The sequence below is a fragment of the Scylla paramamosain genome, chromosome 2 (assembly GCF_035594125.1).
Source record: "Scylla paramamosain isolate STU-SP2022 chromosome 2, ASM3559412v1, whole genome shotgun sequence".
In the NCBI taxonomy this organism is placed as follows: Eukaryota; Metazoa; Arthropoda; class Malacostraca; order Decapoda; family Portunidae; genus Scylla; species Scylla paramamosain.
Genome location: NC_087152.1, coordinates 12,138,660 through 12,160,000, shown reverse-complemented (window position 1 = coordinate 12,160,000; position 21,341 = coordinate 12,138,660). Strand labels below are relative to the sequence as shown.

The 21,341-nt window shown below is 36.7% G+C and overlaps 1 protein-coding gene across 5 annotated transcripts; it reads right to left on the bottom strand.

Annotated features, from left to right (window-relative positions):
- Positions 1–4,044: 4,044 nt before the first annotated feature.
- On the bottom strand, positions 4,045–19,607 carry LOC135110013 (sulfotransferase 1E1-like). 5 transcript variants are annotated; one of them, XM_064022016.1, is made up of 8 exons: positions 19,587–19,607; positions 16,276–16,466; positions 16,041–16,186; positions 15,330–15,531; positions 10,872–10,998; positions 4,770–4,936; positions 4,511–4,613; positions 4,045–4,386 (listed from the first exon to the last, which is right to left on the bottom strand). In XM_064022016.1, the coding sequence occupies exons 2-8, from the start codon at positions 16,441–16,443 to the stop codon at positions 4,268–4,270; spliced, it is 1,032 nt and encodes a 343-aa protein (XP_063878086.1). In that variant the 5' UTR covers positions 16,444–16,466; positions 19,587–19,607; the 3' UTR covers positions 4,045–4,267. The 5 variants fall into 5 exon arrangements, with proteins under 5 accessions (XP_063878086.1, XP_063878075.1, XP_063878085.1 ...); XM_064022005.1 differs by lacking the exon at positions 19,587–19,607 and adding an exon at positions 17,683–17,841 and having other exon boundaries at positions 16,276–16,469; XM_064022015.1 differs by lacking the exon at positions 19,587–19,607 and adding an exon at positions 17,683–17,836 and having other exon boundaries at positions 16,276–16,482.
- Positions 19,608–21,341: the final 1,734 nt, after the last annotated feature.

Here is a 21,341-nt window from a genome sequence, read left to right as displayed (position 1 = left end):
ATATGCAGTAGAATGTGCAACTGATGAAAAATAGAAAGAAGAGTCTCCATGGCAAAAATAATTCCGATATTGTGTACTTAGTGAAGCCCAAACTGTTTCAGCAGATAACACATAAGATGCCCATGTTCCTTATGAATCTATGCAAAACCAGATGTAATACTGTATAAATATGTCATACTGTAGCTGTAGGTATCACCATATTATATGACATAATTCTGTAACAATAATAAAAACAAAATATAAAATGAGTATCATACCGAGAAGGTAGTGTAATAGCTAGTTGAACCACTTATGTAAAACTAACAGTTCCTTACCTGTCAAGCATTATCACACTGATCTTTTATCAAATTGCAGTCTCAAGCTGATAAGGCATACTGTAGACTCTATGTATGAAATATGAAGGTTCTTCAGATCAGAACCCTCATCATCTGAAAGGCAGCATCTTTTATGCATACATCTTGATAATAAGGCTGTTGAATTAAAACTGCACCTATTTGTTTACCTACACCTCATATATTTTCTAAGGAACATTCTCTCTCCAGAGAGAGAGAGAGAGAGAGAGAGAGAGAGAGAGAGAGAGAGAGAGAGAGAGAGAGAGAGAGAGAGAGAGAGAGAGAGAGAGAGAGACCTCTACTGACCTGTGAGGAATCTAGCAATAAAATAATGATCATAAATATGAATTTATAAATCCTAAATCAAAATAGCAATCAATATGCAAATACTTTGGATCTGTGCTTCCAGCCACTATTTGCTCATCATATTTAGCACAGTTCTCAGTCATAAGCACTAAATGCACATCTTTAACACAACTTTTTAAGGATACAAATATAAAGTAGTATATACTGTATATTTTTGTGGATAAGACCACTTTCTGATAAGACGACCCCCAAATTTCAGTTTGATTTTAATGGTTTTAGCTGATATCGGTGGTTTAATATGACACCCAAACTACCAAATCATTCTTTATACAACAACCACTTTTTCAGTCTCAAAAAGCTTTATATTCTATATTTTATTCTTTAAAATACATTCCTACAGGAGCTTAAATGATATTCTGATGTTCTACTACTTGCCAATTGGTTGTCTGCCTTTAGGGCCTGGAAAAGCATATGCTCTGTTGGGCACGTATGCTTCCGTTTACCTTGCGAGCAAAGTGTTTGACTTGTCAGTGACACTACTGAAAACACCTAAACAAACCCTTGCCTTGCACTGCCTGCGTTTGTCAAGCTGACGGCTGTAATCTTATATATATATATATATATATATATATATATATATATATATATATATATATATATATATATATATATATATATATATATATATATATATGAAAACACCTAAACAAACCCTTGCCTTGCACTGCCTGCGTTTGTCAAGCTGACGGCTGTAATCTTATATATATATATATATATATATATATATATATATATATATATATATATATATATATAAGATTACAGCCGTCAGCTTGACAAATGCAGGCAGTGCAAGGCAAGGGTTTGTTTAGGTGTTTTCAGTAGTGTATATATATATATATATATATATATATATATATATATATATATATATATATATATATATATATATATATATATATATATATATATATATATATATATATATATATATATATATATATATATATATATATATATATATATATATATATATATATATATATATACGAGTATATATATATATATGTTTCTTTTGATTAGATACACCGATGCTCTTGAATTTTTTTTCTCAGTATATGGACTTCGTCCATCTGCAACACTACAATTTGGAGAGATTCATCATACCCCCTGTTTGCTTTCCTTAACTGCTTAGCTTGGGGTTCCATGCCTCGAAGACCTTTATATAGCTCCTTCTTCAGCTTTGGGAAAAAGTGAGGAATATTCACACAGCCTCCTGCTTTATCCATTCATATACAATGTCAACAGAGGTTTGTAGTTGTACAACATTAAATTTTGTTTGCACACTTTTGAATGGATATACATTTCAATGCATTTTCTCAAAATGGATTCCTATTTTCTTTGTCTAACTTTCCCAAAAGTTGTAATATATGATTGTTATTTGTTTACAATGGTATTTTGTGTAAAATTTTAAGGTCATTGTTTTTGTATCTGGCAAATAGGACAACCTCCTTTTTTTCTTTTTTAGGATGATTCAAGTGTTGTCTTATATGCTGAAATATACGGTATGTACAATGGGAAGGAGTTTACAGGTGCAGTGTAGGATTACAAAAAAGTGTCCATTCTATAATTATAAGTAATACTGAGTGGAGGTTGAGGTGTTGACCTTGAAAGCTGGTGTTGTGGTGTATTGGTGATTTCGGGGATGATGTTATCATGTTATGGGTAATCTTTGGTGATGATGGTGATATCCTGTGAGGCTTGAGGAGGTGAAATACGGGAATTATTGTCTGGGGACGCTGTAATGGTGTCTGAGTAAATTCCTGCGGTCGAGGGAAATATTTCTGTGACTGGTGGAGATGTAAATGGGTTCTGGTGTTGTGTGAAGTGACGAGTACGTCATGTAGTAATGTGTACTACCTCATGTTGTTTGTGAATTATCATTAGTATTAATATATGTGGTTGTAACATAGAATAATCGTGTTTTCTACTCCCCCAATATTAATCTGGTATTAGAGGTGATTCCAGGTGTGCTGTTTCAAGGTAAAGGTAGAGTGAGAGGGTGTAATTCTGGCGATTTCGGATAGGTTGGGTAGGCACTCGAAGCTTTTAAAAAATCCAGACCTTTAAAACTTTCTGGGATCAGTGTAACGTCCACTTCCTTGGAAAGATAACCGGGATTGTACGATCGTAAGTAAGTAAGCGATCATGACAACAGTGAATTTTTTTATTTATTTTTTTTATTGCGGTATGGCTGTGTCACGCTGGTTGTTGTGTGGCTGGGTGTGATGAGCAGTTTAATGCGGTTTTCTCTGGTATGACTGGCATGGTTTGCTGTGTGGCTCTTGTTACGCAAGTGGTATGTGATGTTGTTGGGAGTAACATGAATCATTGGATGACTGGGTGTGGTATGGACCGTTGTGTGGCTGGTGTGATGCGTGGCATGGTGTGGCTTTGCGTCCATGGTGTGGTTGGGTGCTATATGTGGTGAGGCGTGGTTGGTTGTTGTGTGACGTGGTGAGGAGGGTGGGATGTAGGTTGTGATGTGGCTAAGTGTGATGTTAGTTGTGGTGTGGCTTCGTGTGGTATGACTGTGATACAGGTTATTGTATGGCTAGTTGTGGTGTGTGGTGTGACGTAACTGTGTGGCGTAAGTGGGTGCGATATGAGTGGTGTGGCGTGGCTGGGTGTGATGTAAAGTGTGATGCGGCTTTGGGTGATGTGGATGGATGTGATGTGGCTTGTGGCGCTGCTGGGTGTGATACGTGGTTTGGTGTTGTGTGGTGGTGTAACTATGAAACTTTTTTCCTCTATTTTGTTTCACATCTCAAAGAATGCCAGTAATAGCCTGTAGTAACTGTATCCCCAGATTATTGTTATTTTTTCTTTCTTTGTAATATTAATTAGTATTCTGTTTATTAGAGATTTTTTTTATTAGGCAAGACTAGTTTTACATGTGTAAGTTCAGATAAAACCAAATAATATATTTTTGGTAAAACAGATTAACCAGCAAAATAAGCTGTAAACTTCACTCTTGGTGGTATGTAATTACAAAATCAGTGATGGCCCTCGAGACCATAACCAAGAGCATAACTGGTCCTCGAAATTGTTTGAGTGTGATATATATATATATATATATATATATATATATATATATATATATATATATATATATATATATATATATATATATATACTCGTATATATATATATATATATATATATATATATATATATATATATATATATATATATATATATATATATATATATATATATATATATATATATATATATATATATATATATATATATATATATATATATATAATTGTTGTTTTGTTGTTGTATTATTATTATTATTATTATTATTATTATTATTATTATTATTATTATTATTATTCAGTTCAGTTCAGTATTCTTTATTCACATTGAAAAATGTACAGCAGTATCATTAACCACGTAAGTAAAACTGGAAAACATTAAAAATTGCGCAAAGGAAATTTAATATTATTGATATTATTATTATCATTATTAGTAGTATAATTTTCAGCATCACCAACATCATGGGTATTACAGGTGAGCTGAACAATACTGCCGGTAGAAATGACACCACTTCAGGAGGCGGGTCACTCCGCCAAGGCCCAACTCAAGTTCAGGTCAGTATCCGTCAGGTTCTTTTTGATCCACTGGTCCATCTCCTCCTGCAGCTCCGGCGAGAAGTTGTTCTTCCAGTCGCCCACGATGCCTGCAACATGCACAGTATAATGTTTTATTTCTTTAAAATAAAGATAAAATCGGTGGTACACAATTAATGTAATGGAAAGAGTAGAGTTATTCAGATTTTTTTTTTTTTAACAAAAGATACCCACCCTTTCTGAAAAAGACAGCTTTCTCTTGTTCCTTCTTAAATGCGTCGTCGGGCAAGGGTTCTCCTCGAGACTTCATGGAGGAAAACGACATGTGCTGCTTTATCTGGAGGAGACATTTAAGCAACTTTATTGTAAGTCCGCCGGAAGATTAAAATAGCCTTGATATAAAACATATCAGTATAACTCGAAAGGTGCGCTCTCTGCCACGCCACACAGGGTCAATATTATCGTGAGTCCCACGTTTCAGCTGAACACTCACGGCCTCAAGTTTCTCCTTGCTCAGTCGCGCTCCCAAGAATTCGTTAATCTTCCTCAGCTCATACATGATGTCAGATATCAGATCCTCGTAGAAGACGAAGTGCAGGTTGGGATGGTGTCTCTTCTCCCACGCAGCCATCACGTGTGGCCAGTACGGACAATAGATCACTAAGAATAATTTAACTGTAGTACGACTCTCTCTCTCTCTCTCACACACACACACACACACACAAACACACACACACATACACACAGCACAGCACAGCACAGCACAGCACAGATCCTCACACAAACATACACAACACAGGAGAAGCGTAATCCTTAGCCTTCCCTTCCCCAATGGCCACACAAACAGAACAGAATTGCTGCCTTCGGCTTCAGTTGAGTTGCGAGACACCTCTTCCTCGAACTTATGACCATGCAGTCAAGCAACGAGATACGATCAAACTCTGTGTGTGTGTGTGTGTGTGTGTGTGTGTGTGTGTGTGTGTGTGTGAATGCATGTTCGGGTGTGTTTTTTTTACCTGTTTGTTCTTACCCAAGTGTATTTTTACAGGACTGAGTCAAGCTCTTAATTCCACATCTTTTAAAGTTAATTTGTCATATTTATCTTTAAAACTATGAATGCGCCTTCCACACACAGTTTCGTCAGTCAATACATTCCACTAATTGATTGCTCTGTCAGGAAAACTGTTTCCTCAAATATCTTCGCTCTTTTTTTTTTTTTTTTTTTTTTTTTTCAATTTCTTACTGTGTCCTTTCAGTGTTGATTGTTAAGACACCACAAAATCTGTGATATCAATCTTTTCTTTTCCTTCTACTCATTTGTTCATTTTGATCATGTCACCTCGTTTTCGTTTCTCCTCTAGTGTTGGGAGCTTCAGTTTGTCAAGTCCTTCTTCATAACTAAGATCTTTCAAGCCTGGTACTCATTTCATAGCTGTTCTTTGCACTTTATGTATCTTTTGAACATTTTTTTTTTCCCCAGATGTGGATTCCAAACTACCGCTGAATATTCGAGTGTTGGTCTTACAAGTGCTGTGATTATTTTCTTAACCATTTCCTCATCTATGCATCTGAATGCTACCCTCATGTTTGCCAACAAATGATGGATGCTCCTTACTTTATCATTTATATATTCTTCTGGTGATAACCTGTTGTTTATTATTGTTACTGTATGTAAAGCGTATGTACCTCATGTCATTATTCCTCGGCATTTATAAGTGAAATGTTCAATAGTTTTCTATTTGCATGAAAACGTGTAATATGTGTAAGTATCAGTATTCAATGCTATATTAAGCACCGAAGCCGATGCTCACTTGTTGGTAGTGTGGGGTTAACCTGCTAGTCGCCTGCGGGCATCACTCACGGCCAAGTCGCGCTCAGACAAAGACGGGCAGGATGGTGACCGAGGTAAATACTTTAATTTTGTAGTAAAAACTGATTGTCATAGTGGCAAGTCAATTGCATGTATTGTTAATGAATATTGTAATATGTTGAAAGTGTTTAATATCCGTGTATAATGTTATTTTGTAAGAAATTGAGACCGAGAACTTGTTCGCAGTTCTTACGGTCATGCCTACCTCATCAATAAACGTGTCAGGGAGAACTGCCTTTCCTCGACCCTACGATGATGGGTGTGATCAGTAAAACAGATCACCTGAGAGCCAATTGATGCCCAGCCGGTGCGGCTACAGTAAGAACTCGGCCTACAAGCAAGAAATTGGCTCCATGTGAAACCGTAGCAAGAGTGAGTCACAGGACGAGGGGACGCTGACGTAAGCCTATAGGTTGACCTCTGAGGCCCCGGGGTCAGCTCTACCCTTGACGACAACCACTCCCTTCTACCCACTGTGCCTCGCCACCATTTTGTAGAACCCATGGTCACAGGCAAGAAAGTATAATAGTATGTATGTGCACTGAATTGAGTAGCCTAAGTGAAAATTACCCACAATTAGCTAGTATTAAGAGTGGTAATTTTAATTGCTCTTTCAGTGTCTCAGTATTGACACAATTAAGTTGTTAGATATGTCTGATACTGAGGAAATTAATGCCGTAGATGGCCTTAGGGAAGGTGAGGATGAGCAAGTGGACAGGGATCAAACTTGTATTGAAGAAGTTAGTGTCAGGGAGCGAGTGCCGACCGACAAAGGAAGAGAATATCAAGTCAGTGTAACCAAAGGAAGAGCAGAGTCCTGTAAGCGTAAATGGAGCAGTGTTACCAGCAAAATTAAGAAAGGATTAAAAATTGTAATTAGCCCCTTTGAATTAGAGCCCATGTCAAGTGAAGTAATAGAGGCATTTCATCAATATTATGTGGAATACACAAAACTGATGGAACTAGAGCCAGAAAAGTCAGAGGAGCTAAATGAAGAGCTGGAAGACAATCAACAAGTTCACCATGAAATATTAGAAAGTATGGAATGTAAAAGAAAGGAGTTAAAGAATGACAGAGGATCAATTTGTTCTAGTAAACAGTCTAGGCATTCTAGTCTCATCTACTTCATCACGTTCATCAGCAGCACAAAGAAAGCAAGAAGCAGCAGCAAAGGTAGCCAGACTTAGAAAGGAAATGGAATATCATGATAGTTTAGCAGAGGCAGAAGTTATGTTAGCTAAGACAAAAGCAGAGGCAGAAGCAATTTTCTCAAAAAAAAAGAGAGAGAGAGATTTAGCAGTTGCTAGTGCAGAACTTAATGCTCTTAGCTTAGTTGAAGAAGTAAAAATGCTTCCAGGTAATGATAAAAGTGTAGAGAAGCAAAGTTATCTTCAACAATACATAGAGTCACAAAATGAAATGAAAGCACAAGCAATTGCAAATCAACAAAGTGACAATGCCATGCCTCAAATATGTTACATTCCATGATCCACAGGAACCTCCTTCTTGCAATAGAGATAATGAATTGATGACAAATGAAGTAGATGGACAAATACTTAGTGAACCTCAGGTAGAATCTCACCCCATTCAAGTCCATTGGAGGATACAGTGGTAGTCTACAGAACAGTGACACAAGAAGTAGAAATCAATGAAGAAAAGAGGGTTAATTTCTTAGTGGTTCCTACTAAAACCAAAGAGATGATTAATCCTTCTCAAGTGAGAGATATGTTTGAACTTGACTTCAGTGATAGAAAGTCAGCTGACACTCCATTATCATATGAAGATAAAAGGTTTATGAGTAAGATGAAAGAAGGAGTACATCAGCTGAAGGATGGCCATTATGAGTTGCCCCTTCCTCTTAAAGATGATAACGTCAAGCTTCCAAACAACAAACTATTAGCAGAGCAGAGACTCAAGAAGTTAAGAGCTAAACTTGAGAAGGATAATCAACACAAAGGTGATTACAAAGTGTTCTTGGATGATATGATTACAAAAGGTTATGCAGAGGTTGTACCGACAAAGGATTTAGTTAGGAATGATGGTAAGGTCTGGTACATTCCACATCATGGAATCTATCATCCGAGAAAGCCAAAGAAGTTGAGAGTTGTCTTTGACTGTAGTGCAAACTACAGGAACCAGTCATTAAACAGTCACCTGTTACAAGGCCCAGACCTTACCAACAAACTTATTGGAGTGTTGTGTAGGTTTAGGCAAGAAAGGATTGCACTTGTGTGTGATATAGAAGTAATGTACCATCAAGTGAAGGTCAACCCAGAACACAGAGACATGTTAAGATTCCTTTGGTGGGAAAAGGGTGACCTTAATAATGAGATAGCTGAATACAGGATGACAGCTCACCTGTTTGGAGCTACATCATATCCAAGTGTAGCTAACTTTGCACATAAGAAAGCTGCAGATGACTATGGGTGTGGATCTGATGCAGCCAAGTTTGTAAGAAACAACTTTTATGTTGATGATGGTTTGAAGTCAGTAGCTACAATGGATGAAGCTGTCACTCTTATTCAGCAAAGCAAAGAATTATGTTACAAGGGAGGTTTTAACCTTCATAAGTTCTTGTCAAACAACAAAGCTGTATTAGCTGCAATTTCTCCTCATGAGAGAGCAGATGGAATTAAAAGTTTGGATTTTAGTAAGAATGAAGACACACTGCCTATAGAAAGAACTTTGGGAGTTGAGTGGTGCATAGAATCTGACACATTTCAATTTAGAATAAAGCTGAAAGACAAGCCACTCACCAGGAGAGGCATTCTGTCAACAGTGAGCTCCATATATGATCCATTAGGTCTAGTGTCACCTCTCATACTGACTGGAAAGCAAATTTTACAAGAATTATGTAAGAATGCAGTTGAATGGGATGAAGAGGTGCCAGATTATGTCAAACCTAAATGGATAAAATGGAAGGATGAGCTGCACAAACTAGATCAGTTAAAGGTACCTAGATGCTACAAACCTGATGACTTTGGGGAAGTAGAAAAGGTTGAACTCCATCACTTTTCAGATGCCTGTCAAGAGGGATATGGCCAGTGCTCATATATTAGATTAATTAGCAAGACTGGCCAAATTCATTGTGCATTAGTAATGGCAAAGTCACGTGTCACACCTCTAAAAACCATGACAATTCCCAGACTAGAACTAACAGCAGCAGTGGTGTCAGTTAGAATCCATAAACTCTTGAAGGGAGAACTTGAATATAATAATGTGGAAAAAGGAGTATGTGCAATTCCTACAACTTAGAAATAAGTGGACAACACCAAAGAGGAATCTCAGTGTAAATGACATAGTTATCATCAAAGATCAGAATTTAGCAAGGAACCAGTGGAAACTGGGAAGAGTAACAGAAGTATCTCCTGATCATGATGGCCTAGTAAGAAAGGTTAAGGTCCTGGTTTCAGACTGTAATCTTGACAACCAGGGAAGACACATAAAGGCAAACAGGACCATCATAGAGGGGCCAATACATAGTCTAGTATTGCTGTTAGCAGGTAATGCATAATAATAGACCGGAGCATCCCCGCCAAGGGGCCAGTGTAACAAAACATATTATGTGCTAATCCTAGTTTTAAGGTACATACTAATCTTAATTTAAGGTAAATTGTTACACAATTTAGGGGAGCCATGTTACTGTATGTAAAGCGTATGTACCTCATGTCATTATTCCTCGGCATTTATAAGTGAAATGTTCAATAGTTTTCTATTTGCATGAAAACGTGTAATATGTGTAAGTATCAGTATTCAATGCTATATTAAGCACCGAAGCCGATGCTCACTTGTTGGTAGTGTGGGGTTAACCTGCTAGTCACCTGCGGGCATCACTCACGGCCAAGTCGCGCTCAGACAAAGACGGGCAGGATGGTGACCGAGGTAAATACTTTAATTTTGTAGTAAAAACTGATTGTCATAGTGCCAAGTCAATTGCATGTATTGTTAATGAATATTGTAATATGTTGAAAGTGTTTAATATCCGTGTATAATGTTATTTTGTAAGAAATTGAGACCGAGAACTTGTTCGCAGTTCTTACGGTCATGCCTACCTCATCAATAAACGTGTCAGGGAGAACTGCCTTTCCTCGACCCTACGATGATGGGTGTGATCAGTAAAACAGATCACCTGAGAGCAAATTGATGCCCAGCCGGTGCGGCTACAATTATTATACCTAAGTTTTTTTTCTTTTCAGATGCTTCATTTGTGTTGTTAGCTAATTTATAATTCCAATCAGATCTCTCTAAGTCTCAGCCAGATTTTATAACATGACATTTATCTACATTAAAATCCATTTGCCATTTCTTTTTTCATTCATAGAGTTCTGTGAGGCCTTTCTGTAGCTCCTTGCATAAGCCTTCATAATTATTTTTTTGCTTTGCAACTTTGCATCATTGGCAAAACATGTTCATGTAAGTGTGTGTGTGAGTGTGTGTGTGTGTGTGTGTGTGTGTGTGTGTGTGTGTGTGTGTGTGTGTGTGTGCGTGCTATTAAATTATAAGCATAAATTTCCTACACGTAAAACAATAGCATAATATTTGGTGGGAGGAAAGCACGTGAGGTATTAGTAATGGTGCAAAGGAGGTGATGAACGAAGAATTATTTAAGTAACGAAGAGTAAAACGTGTTGAGAAAGTTTTAGCTGTGTGAATATGATGAACATGTACATGCATGATGTGCGTGATGTCATCACTGTGGGTTTCACTCTCCCTCTAAGCACTTACTTCCGTCATTCATGATCAGCCTGGCAAAGCTATCGATGTCGCCACGGAACTCGTGAACATTGGTGGACCTAAAGAAGTTCCAAAATGAGGTGGTCATGTCCTTGGGGTTCCTGGCCACGTAGACCACCTGCAACAAGAAAGACAGTAAAGGTCTGCTCAGCATATCTATTTAGAGTAAGAGCGCACGAGCAGTTTTGTGCCGGCGATTTTTGTGGCAGCGATTTAAAAATGAAACACGTGTTCCAGTGGAAGGTCGGACACTGGTCACTTTTGTGGCTGCGTCAAGAAAAAATCGCTCTGGTCCCATTTTCCAAGCGACGCTACGAGACACGATTTTGGTAACTGATGAAACCTATTATTTTAAATGAGAGCGCGCGCTCGAGTGACTCTTGTGGCTCAGCTATTGTGGGTGATGGGATGAAAAAGATGAAATAAATAATTACTTCCCATACTGATTAGAATAAAAATATTTATTTGTCATTAATTTTTTTTATTTTATTTTCATTTTTTAGAAAATATGAACCTATTTCATGGCGATTAGTATGAAAAATTTTTATCTGAAAACCATTGGATATATATATATATATATATATATATATATATATATATATATATATATATATATATATATATATATATATATATATATATATATATATATATATGCTGATTTCAGACAAAAGAATCTCTGGAAAACAAGGTGATTTTTTTTTTTTTTTCCCCATACTGAATACGATGAAATTATTCTTTATATGAAAGCCTGGGCATAGGTTTATAATGATACCCTTAAAGTAACTGCCAGTCTTTCCTCTACTGAAACACATTTTCTCATGTTGGTGTCTTGCTGTTCTGCTACAGTTTGATCATGTTCATTAGCTTGTCAAACGTGTCCATACTTGTTTGGGTATAATCTCAGGTCTTCAAACAGTGTCCAAAACTGATCCCGTAGCAACCTTTGACTCAATAATGGATGCAACCAATACTTTTTTTTTTTCACTTTTTTCTTCTTTAACAGGAGAGCTCAAACATATGGTACCTCTACGAAATCCATGTTGAACTAAGGAAAAGTCGCCGCCACAAGAATCGCTCGTGCACGACCTCACAACAAAACTCGCTGGCAACCAAGGACTCTGCACCAGGAGGACGGTCCACTCAGTGTTAAATTTTTGCTCTTGCCATGACACGGTGGCGCCTCTAGCGGTCAAAGTGAAACATTACTCTCACTCGCATAAGTTTACCATTACCTGCACCATTTGAGAGCTAATTTTTCTTGAGTTATCATGTCCACTAGCTTCACTGTTTAAGATTTGGCTACATATATAATAAATTTATGCATCATGTTAAAGTCTGATATAATTGAGTGCAATGTTTACCGGTTGCCAAAGCTGTAGATACCATTATCCTACCTAATCTTTCTATGTGCCTCTCTCAAATGAATAAATTCCACAACACCCACTCCAGTCTGTTGTGCCACATTTTATGGTAAAAGCCACTGATGTTAATATTAGCAAGGACTCTGTATGCTACGATATATAGTCCCCTTGATTTTAGCAAATCAGAAAATTTTTTTTTATTTCTCCATGAACACTAATTACTCCCTTTGCTTAACCATGTAATTGATTTTTAAGGCACACTACTTCACATCTCACTTATTTTTATGGTATACTCCCATAGTTTCATAACTGTATAAAAAATTATTTATTCTTTGCACAATAGTAAGCTCTAGTGAAGTCCCAGCTCTCCGAGCCGTATGTTAGGGCTGGTATAATGCACTGGTTACCTATATACTTTTCTTTTAATTGAGAGTGGGTGATTACCCTTCATTACATTGCTTGGTTTCCCAAAGGCCATCCATCCTATTTCTATCCTTCTGTTGATTTATGTTTTATGGTCTGAGCTCAAACTATTTTTTTTTTCCCTAAAGAAGTACTGTATATTCATGAACACATTCTATGACTTCATTCTCGATTCTGATTAATTTGTCTGGTATAAAGTTGTTGAATACTTTTGTTGTCTTCATATTCATCCTCAGTCCTATCTTTTTTTTCTTTTTCTGTATAACTGTAAAATCATCTCCTGAAGCTCATCTGTGGATTTGCTTCACAACACGTCATGATGTCATCCCTAAGTTAAAGGCAAGGCCGTGGATATTGTATTTGCCTCATGTAATCTAATTATTTTTTGACATGGTACTCAATGTTATGTAAATCACAGAGAAAATCCAGTCATTGCTTGCTTACTTAATAATCACCAGGCTTAATCACAAGGCTAGGTCATAAGTCATAAGTAATGGCAATGAAGCTTTGGACAAAATGGATAAGGGAGTCAGCATTCACAGGCTCGCCTGGTTGTTTACACTATGTGATTTGGATTATCATACCTGGAAGTCGTACCTTGGCCTAAATTTACTACCTATAAGATGTTAATCTTAACACTGAAACATACTGCTAAGATATTAGTGAAGAGTGGATTTGAACACTGGCGTGATAGGTGAGCTAACACGTTGTGGCAGGTAATGCTACACTGCAGCCACTTTCGCACCACACTTCTGTGCATGAAAACGTATGAGCTAGATTCAGTCACAGTACCATGTAACCATTAGGCTGATACATAACCTGTGCCTGAAAAGCCCAGTGCAGTACCAATGATACAGAGTTCAGATACATTATGAGTTCATCACACAAAGCAAGGAACTTTCGAGTTTACCTCTCCTCTCAGGATCCTTAAAAAAATAAATAAAATAAAACGAAATAAAATAAAATGAATAAATAAATAAATAAAAACAAATAAAATAAAATAAAATAAATAATAAATAAATAAATAAATAAAATAAAATAAAATAAAATAAAATACAATAAAATAAAAAGGACAAATTCTTGTTCCACTTGGAATTATTTAAACAGTACTGTTTATTGCTGAGCAAGATCGAATACCATTTTGGCAACGAATAAGCGAGTAAAAAGCTGCGTGAGTGAACAAATGGACCTCTCCCCACGTTGTTCAGAACGACCACTATGCTATGTTTACCTATGTGATGTTTGCAGCCCTTAGTTATCTGTTTCTAAATAAATAACAACAACAACAACAACAACAACAACAACAACAACAACAACAACAACAACAACAACAACAATAATAATAATAATAATAATAATAATAATAACAACAATTACTATTATTATTATTTTTATTTATTTATTTATTTAGTATTTTACGGTTACAAACACACTCTGAAGAAAGTCACCTTCAGACTATCGTGGGAAGAATGAATGATGACAGCAATGATGGTGACAAATTACAAGGCCACGCAGGAAGCTGAGAATAAGAGTAACGAAGAGGGTAATGATAAGGTTTGCTGACGCGACCACGCAGGTTTGTGACATAGATGGAGGAAACAAGAAAGGTTTATTCAGGTGAGATAACTATTCTGATAATAAACCACAATTAAAAGCGCATGTAGATATATACAGATTCTGAACAAGGCAAGATTACTGATGCAAGACTAAAAGACTTGAATAAATATGAACGGACGCAAAAGGTAAACACTTCAAATACGAGTGGAGAGGTTAACCTTGTTTGTTCCGAGTCCTCAGTGAATACACTTAAATTGATATCAGTAGAGGAGAACTTTGGCAATCTTAAAGTACCAATGAGCAGATTTTCAGATTCAGATTCATCAGTTTATTAAGACAATTATTTATAACAAGGAAAATAAAAAATCATTGTAGTACAAGCACATGGTCCGGCTAACGCAGTCTCTGATTCCTTATCCAACGCCAGGAAGCAAGAGACGAGTCAAGATTCCTTAATCGTTTTCTACTGATCGTCATAATAATCACTGTTGCTTTCGTACCCCACACTCATAAAGGTGTGTGTATTCTCTCTCTCTCTCTCTCTCTCTCTCTCTCTCTCTCTCTCTCTCTCTCTCTCTCTCTCTCTCTCTCTCTCTCTCTCTCTCTCTCTCTCTTCCACACACACACACACACACACACACACTCACACACACACACATATATATGTATGCGACGTGTATTTCATACAAGTCCGAACAAATTCCCCTGTATAGAGCCAGAGGTTAGGAGAGAAAGGAGGAGATCAGTGCTATAGACCAGGGGCCAGTGGTTTGAAAGATTGAAGCGGTCACTGTTGCTCAGAGCAGGTTGAATGTTGGGAAATTTCTAGAAGGGAGGAGAGGTGGATGGTGATAGAGGGAGGTGGGGAAAAAAAAAAAAAATATATGACTAGACACGATGCGAGCACGGAAGCACGGATGTTTGACACTGCTGACAATGAGCGGACTAGCACATTACTTACATAATATGTTAAGAATGAGGTATTTACTAAACCCATTCAATACAAAGGAGTTCCCTTCAGTTGTTCACCAAGTGTGTGTTTCCAATTATATATTTTGTTTAGTTAGAATCTAAAGAGCTGGTGATGTTTGAAATCTGGTCTGACCTTGATTGTGTCCAGGATGTCCCGAGGCAGAAGGGGGAACGGAAAGTGGTTCTTTATGACGCGAGGACTCCCTAACGCCTCAAGGATGTCCGCCATTACCCCGTTGTCCATTTCTTTGCCAGGATGAATTTCTTTAAACCTCTCAGCAATGGGTTTGATGGGTGATCCTCCCAGAGACTTCGAATCAAAGATCATGTCGAAACTGAAAAAAAAAAAAAAAATAAAAAAAAAAAATTAAAAAAAAAAAAAAAATATATATATATATATATATATATATATATATATATATATATATATATATATATATATATATATATATATATATATATATATATATATATATATATATATATATATATATATATATATATATATATATATATATATATATATATATATATGCACTGTCTCGAAGCGAAATTGCAAGTGACTGACTGACAATCACCTGATTAGATGATAGCCTTGCTCTTTCCCTCTCCCTGCCATAGAATATTTTCAAGTAAGAATACTATGCATTTACATGTACAACTCACACACATGTAGTGCCTCGTGTTTCTGAAACTTGCGCTTGACTGGCGTTCGCTGAACGAACACATTCAAATGGCATAAAGGTTCTAATGTTTTGCTCCTTTAGTGATGGGCAGTTGCAAAGCATGTAATGTGAATATACTTGACATACCATTTTCAAAGAATACACACACACACACACACCTGAGGTCTGGACTACGTAAAAATATTGTTTCGTCTTCCTTGGGGTTGTCCAAGTTAGGGTTGTGCAGCATGGTCCACACAATCTCTTGCATCCAAGTGGTGCCGGACTTGGGGAAGGTCATCACCATCACGTCATCGCTTCTGAACTGGGGGAGAAACCACCACAGTGAACTTACGGCAAAAGTGTCGTCCATGGACTAAGCCATACATAGGAATGATGAACGCATGTGAGTACCTTCATGTTGCTTATCCTGTCGATGAAGGTGGGGGCGGTCCCAGGATACAGCCAGCCCTCAGGCAGAATCCGGACCACCCCGTGAATGAAAGGTAACATCTTCATATTCTTGACTACCTCTTCACTCTCCTGCTTCACCTTGTGGCCACTCAACAGCTGCCTGCTCATTATGTACTGCCCGATGTATGACACTGCTGGAGGACAGAGCTGAGTACGTACGCGGAATCAGTCATAAAAGACTATCACGCAGAAAGTTTCCACACACTGACTCTCGAAGGAACATTATAAAACTCACTCACTTTTCTCCAACTAAAGAATTTAAAGCATAAGGTAAAGTGGCGCCATAAGGAGCAGTGGTGGGCTTTCAAATTAGCATCACGAGAGAGAGAGAGAGAGAGAGAGAGAGAGAGAGAGAGAGAGAGAGAGAGAGAGTTATATAGAAACAGGCTACAACAGAACATGTAGTCCTCACGAGACGAACTGACCTATGACTACTAAGGTGACAGAAGAAGACAAGGACAGTAAAACAGAAGATTCTCTCCCCACCCTCCACTCCCTTCGGCATAAACCTTACAGGAAACAAGTCGAAAAAAAAAAAAATACTATACTGAGTTAGAGAAGAAAAACCTGAAGCAAATTTTATAAGAAAGAATGAAAATAGGTAAAATGAGAAGCCCCATTTCCTGAAGGTAAGGAAGTTAATCTCTAACGGTGTTAGCTGCGGATTGGAGGCAAAAAAAAAGTAAATAAATAAATAAAAAAAAATAAATAAAATAGATAACAAAAATAAATAAATAAAGACGGCATTTAAAAGCCTCTACGGTGTTGCAGTCTATCAAGTCTTGAGGCAGCCCATTCCATAGATTAACTACACGGCGGAGGAAAAAAAAAAAAAAATCATGGGATTTTAAGAATTTCCCAACAATTTTGCAACCATTTTCTCGCGTGTAATTTGAAAAATCTATCGTGAAATATTTACTGCAGTCCATGTTATCAATGTTTTTGATGATTTTAAACACCTGTATTAAGTAGCCCTTAGTCTTCTTTGTGTTAATGGGAATGAATTTAATTATTTATGACGCTCTTTGTATGGTTTGTTTCTTAGGTTTGGTACAAGTTTTGTTACTCTACGCTGAACTCGTTCTAATTTATCTATATCTTTCTGGTAACGGGCACCTTGCTCGAAACGCAATATATACAATAAGATACCGCCTCCATTTTTATGTATTTGACTTCTTTTCAAATGTTGTGTAACGGAGAGAGAGAGAGAGAGAGAGAGAGAGAGAGAGAGAGAGAGAGAGAGAGAGAGAGAGAGAGAGAGAGAGAGTTATAATAACGGAAAGAGAGAAATTTATGAATAAGTTAACCAGCGGACGGTGGGCAACCGTTATCGATGATTGTATTTACCTTTTAAATGTTTCCAGAAGATACTCTTTTCCTGGGAGATGACAATTCTGACTTGTACTTACTGCAACTGCGTTCTGGATTTGTGCTTGTGAATCAACGCTGTTGTTGTGTGAGATTGTCATCTTGTAAAGATAACGCGCCTCAGCATCCTGCTTTATAATGTCGACCTTGAACGAATGAAATTTTATACTTCGTTCTCGATATTTTTTCCTTTTTTTTAATGTAACACTCAGTTCATGGAATGAAGCCATGGCTCCCTGAGACACGAATGCTATGAATTTAGAGTAATAAACATTAATATACATAAAAATTTCATAAGAACGTCAGTAGAAAAAAATAAAAAATGAATTCCGAACGAAATCGGAAGGCAACGATCATTCATTATGGGAATAACATTCTATCTGGCCACCGTTCACCAGCAGGTGATGCAACTTATGTTCCACAGCTTCCGCGGGATAGGACGGGCACTTTGACACGTATTTTCATAGGCATCCAACCTAACAGGAATTAAACAGTTCATGCAGGGAAGTCACAGAACGCCAAACTTCTAATCTCTCGAATTTCTGTTTGGAGCAGAGCAAAATAATTATTGTTCAATGCCTCAAAAACTCAATTCCTCCATCTATCAACTCAACTATTCCCTCTTCTGTAATGACACTCAGCTGCCCCTCTCCTCTACACTGAACATCCTCAGTCAATCCTTTATGATTACTAATAATCTAAACTGGAGACTCCATATCTCATCTCAAGCTAAAACAGCTTCTACAAAGTCAGGCATTCTGAGTTGTCTCTGCCAGTTTTTCTCATCCCCCTGCTACACACACAATATATATATATATATATATATATATATATATATATATATATATATATATATATATATATATATATATATATATATATATATATATATATATATATACATCTGGTCACACACACACACACACACACATACACACACACACACACACACACACACACACAGAACAAAAAAAAAAGGAAAAATATTATCACTATCCTCATTCCTTGTGTAGGAAAATATGGAGAAATGTCTGTTTGAAGAAATGCTTTTACAAATAAAAGCAAGACCATATATTCACAACTGAGCAAGAGCTGCTCTGGTTTTATACTAAAAAAACATCTAGCAATGTATACTAGAATGCATCAAACACAGTATAATAATACCTAGCCATTGTCTTCATGAACTAAAATATATGCTTTTGATAGGTGAGATCCTGTAAGCAGGAAGTCTTTCAGATCTCTTCAGATATGTTCAATGCAAAGCATTACTGTTCATCAAGGGATACTTATCATTGTAATGTACTCCTCAAAGGATGGAGTTAAAAATCACCAAAGATATGGTGTCCAAGACAGTGCAGTTTTAATAGCTATGAGGATGCAGGTAACACAATAAACTACAGAACCCTCAAGACAAATGAAGCACATTAGAACACTTTCATGACAACTATTTGTTAGGCTGCACTGTCCATAAAAAGCACTGTACATCAGACACTATACTAATTTAGCTAGAGTATCTGTAGGAAGTGGTCAAGAACCCTATGGTGACAAAATGTCACAAAATTAGATCAGAAAGTGATTTATATGAACTTGAGATGCACAGGGACACTAATGAACCTGGAGACAGACATATGCAGTAGAATGTGCAACTGATGAAAAATAGAAAGAAGAGTCTCCATGGCAAAAATAATTCCGATATTGTGTACTTAGTGAAGCCCAAACTGTTTCAGCAGATAACACATAAGATGCCCATGTTCCTTATGAATCTATGCAAAACCAGATGTAATACTGTATAAATATGTCATACTGTAGCTGTAGGTATCACCATATTATATGACATAATTCTGTAACAATAATAAAAACAAAATATAAAATGAGTATCATACCAAGAAGGTAGTGTAATAGCTAGTTGAACCACTTATGTAAAACTAAGTTCCTTATCTGTCAAGGATTATCACACTGATCTTTTATCAAATTGCAGTCTCAAGCTGATAAGGCATATTGTAGACTCTATGTATGAAATATGAAGGTTCTTCAGATCAGAACCCTCATCATCTGAAAGGCAGCATCTTTTATGCATACATCTTGATAATAAGGCTGTTGAATTAAAACTGCACCTATTTGTTTACCTACACCTCATATATTTTCTAAGGAACATTCCCAGAGAGAGAGAGAGAGAGAGAGAGAGAGAGAGAGAGAGAGAGAGAGAGAGAGAGAGAGAGATTGATTCTACATCTTATGCAACACTGCTGTATTTCTTGACTTCTACTGTATAGCAGATTTACTGAGGGATATAAAGATCAATGAATGTAATGTAGAATGGTTGACAGAATCAATTGTAGCACTCTTAATGTAGTTTGGTCATATTGTGTGACCCAACTACCTTAGAGTGGTACTATTGATCCTGTCAACCACTCTACATTACATTCTTTCATCTTTACATGCCTTAATAAATCTACTATACAGTGGGAGTCAATAAATGCAGCAGTGCAATGTACTGTATGGTTTATCCATATTTTCAGAATGTTCTTCAACCATTCAGTTAATTATTTGAACTTTCTTAAAGTAACCAACCTACAGACTTATTTTTGCTTCTATATTGGTGTAATTTATCAAAGTTGAATGAACTGTGATGGAAATAGTGTCACATTTTGTTGGCTGCTTGTATTTTTTGTCAAAATTGAACATCACGTACACTGTAAACGCATGGTTTAGTTAATGTAGTGATGGAATATAAGCCACATCCAACACAACAGTAGATCATCCTTATCTACACCTCATATACAGCTTTTGATCCTGTAAGACAAAGTGAGTTTCATAAGAGTGTTTGAATGAAGTGACATGTGTGGATGGTAATGTCAGAGTGAAAATATTTGTAAATTCATTGTTAATGAATTAAATTTCTTGACCAAACTGCTACCAGATGACACTGGCTGGCTCACAAAGGTAATGAGGTTGCTTCTCATGATGGTACTACTTGAAAATTCCACAGATACAAATTCAGAATAAAGTATTATGTAACATACACTTTGTGTATGTATATATGGAATCTTGCTATATTGTCTTCATCATGGAGAAAATTTTTGTCTTCCCTTAACCTTAAATCCTTGTTGTGACAGTTGCACTTCACCATCATCTCTGCATTATGAGAATGATGTTGAAACAAAAATATCTATTCTATTTTGTATGAATGGAAACGGAAGTATATTTAATCAGCTTTGCTGTTAATAAGAAGAAAAGTAGTTAAGAACACCCATGGGCTGCACAGTTGCATTCCTGCTCAATCAGTTGATTTATACATATACATGTCTATGCACATGTGTACCTAGTACAGATATGTTTGCACTCACATCCACATCAGTTATAATCTGACAGATCTGAGAGAGAGAGAGAGAGAGAGAGAGAGAGAGAGAGAGAGAGAGAGAGAGAGAGAGAGAGAGAGAGAGAGAGAGAGAGAGAGAGAGAGAGAGAGAGAGAGAGAGAAACCTCTACTGACCTGTGAGGAATCTAGCAATAAAATAATGATCATAGATATGAATTTATAAATCCTAAATCAAAATAGCAATCAATATGCAAATACTTTGGATCTGTGCTTCCAGCCACTATTTGCTCATCATATCTAGCACAGTTCTCAGTCATAA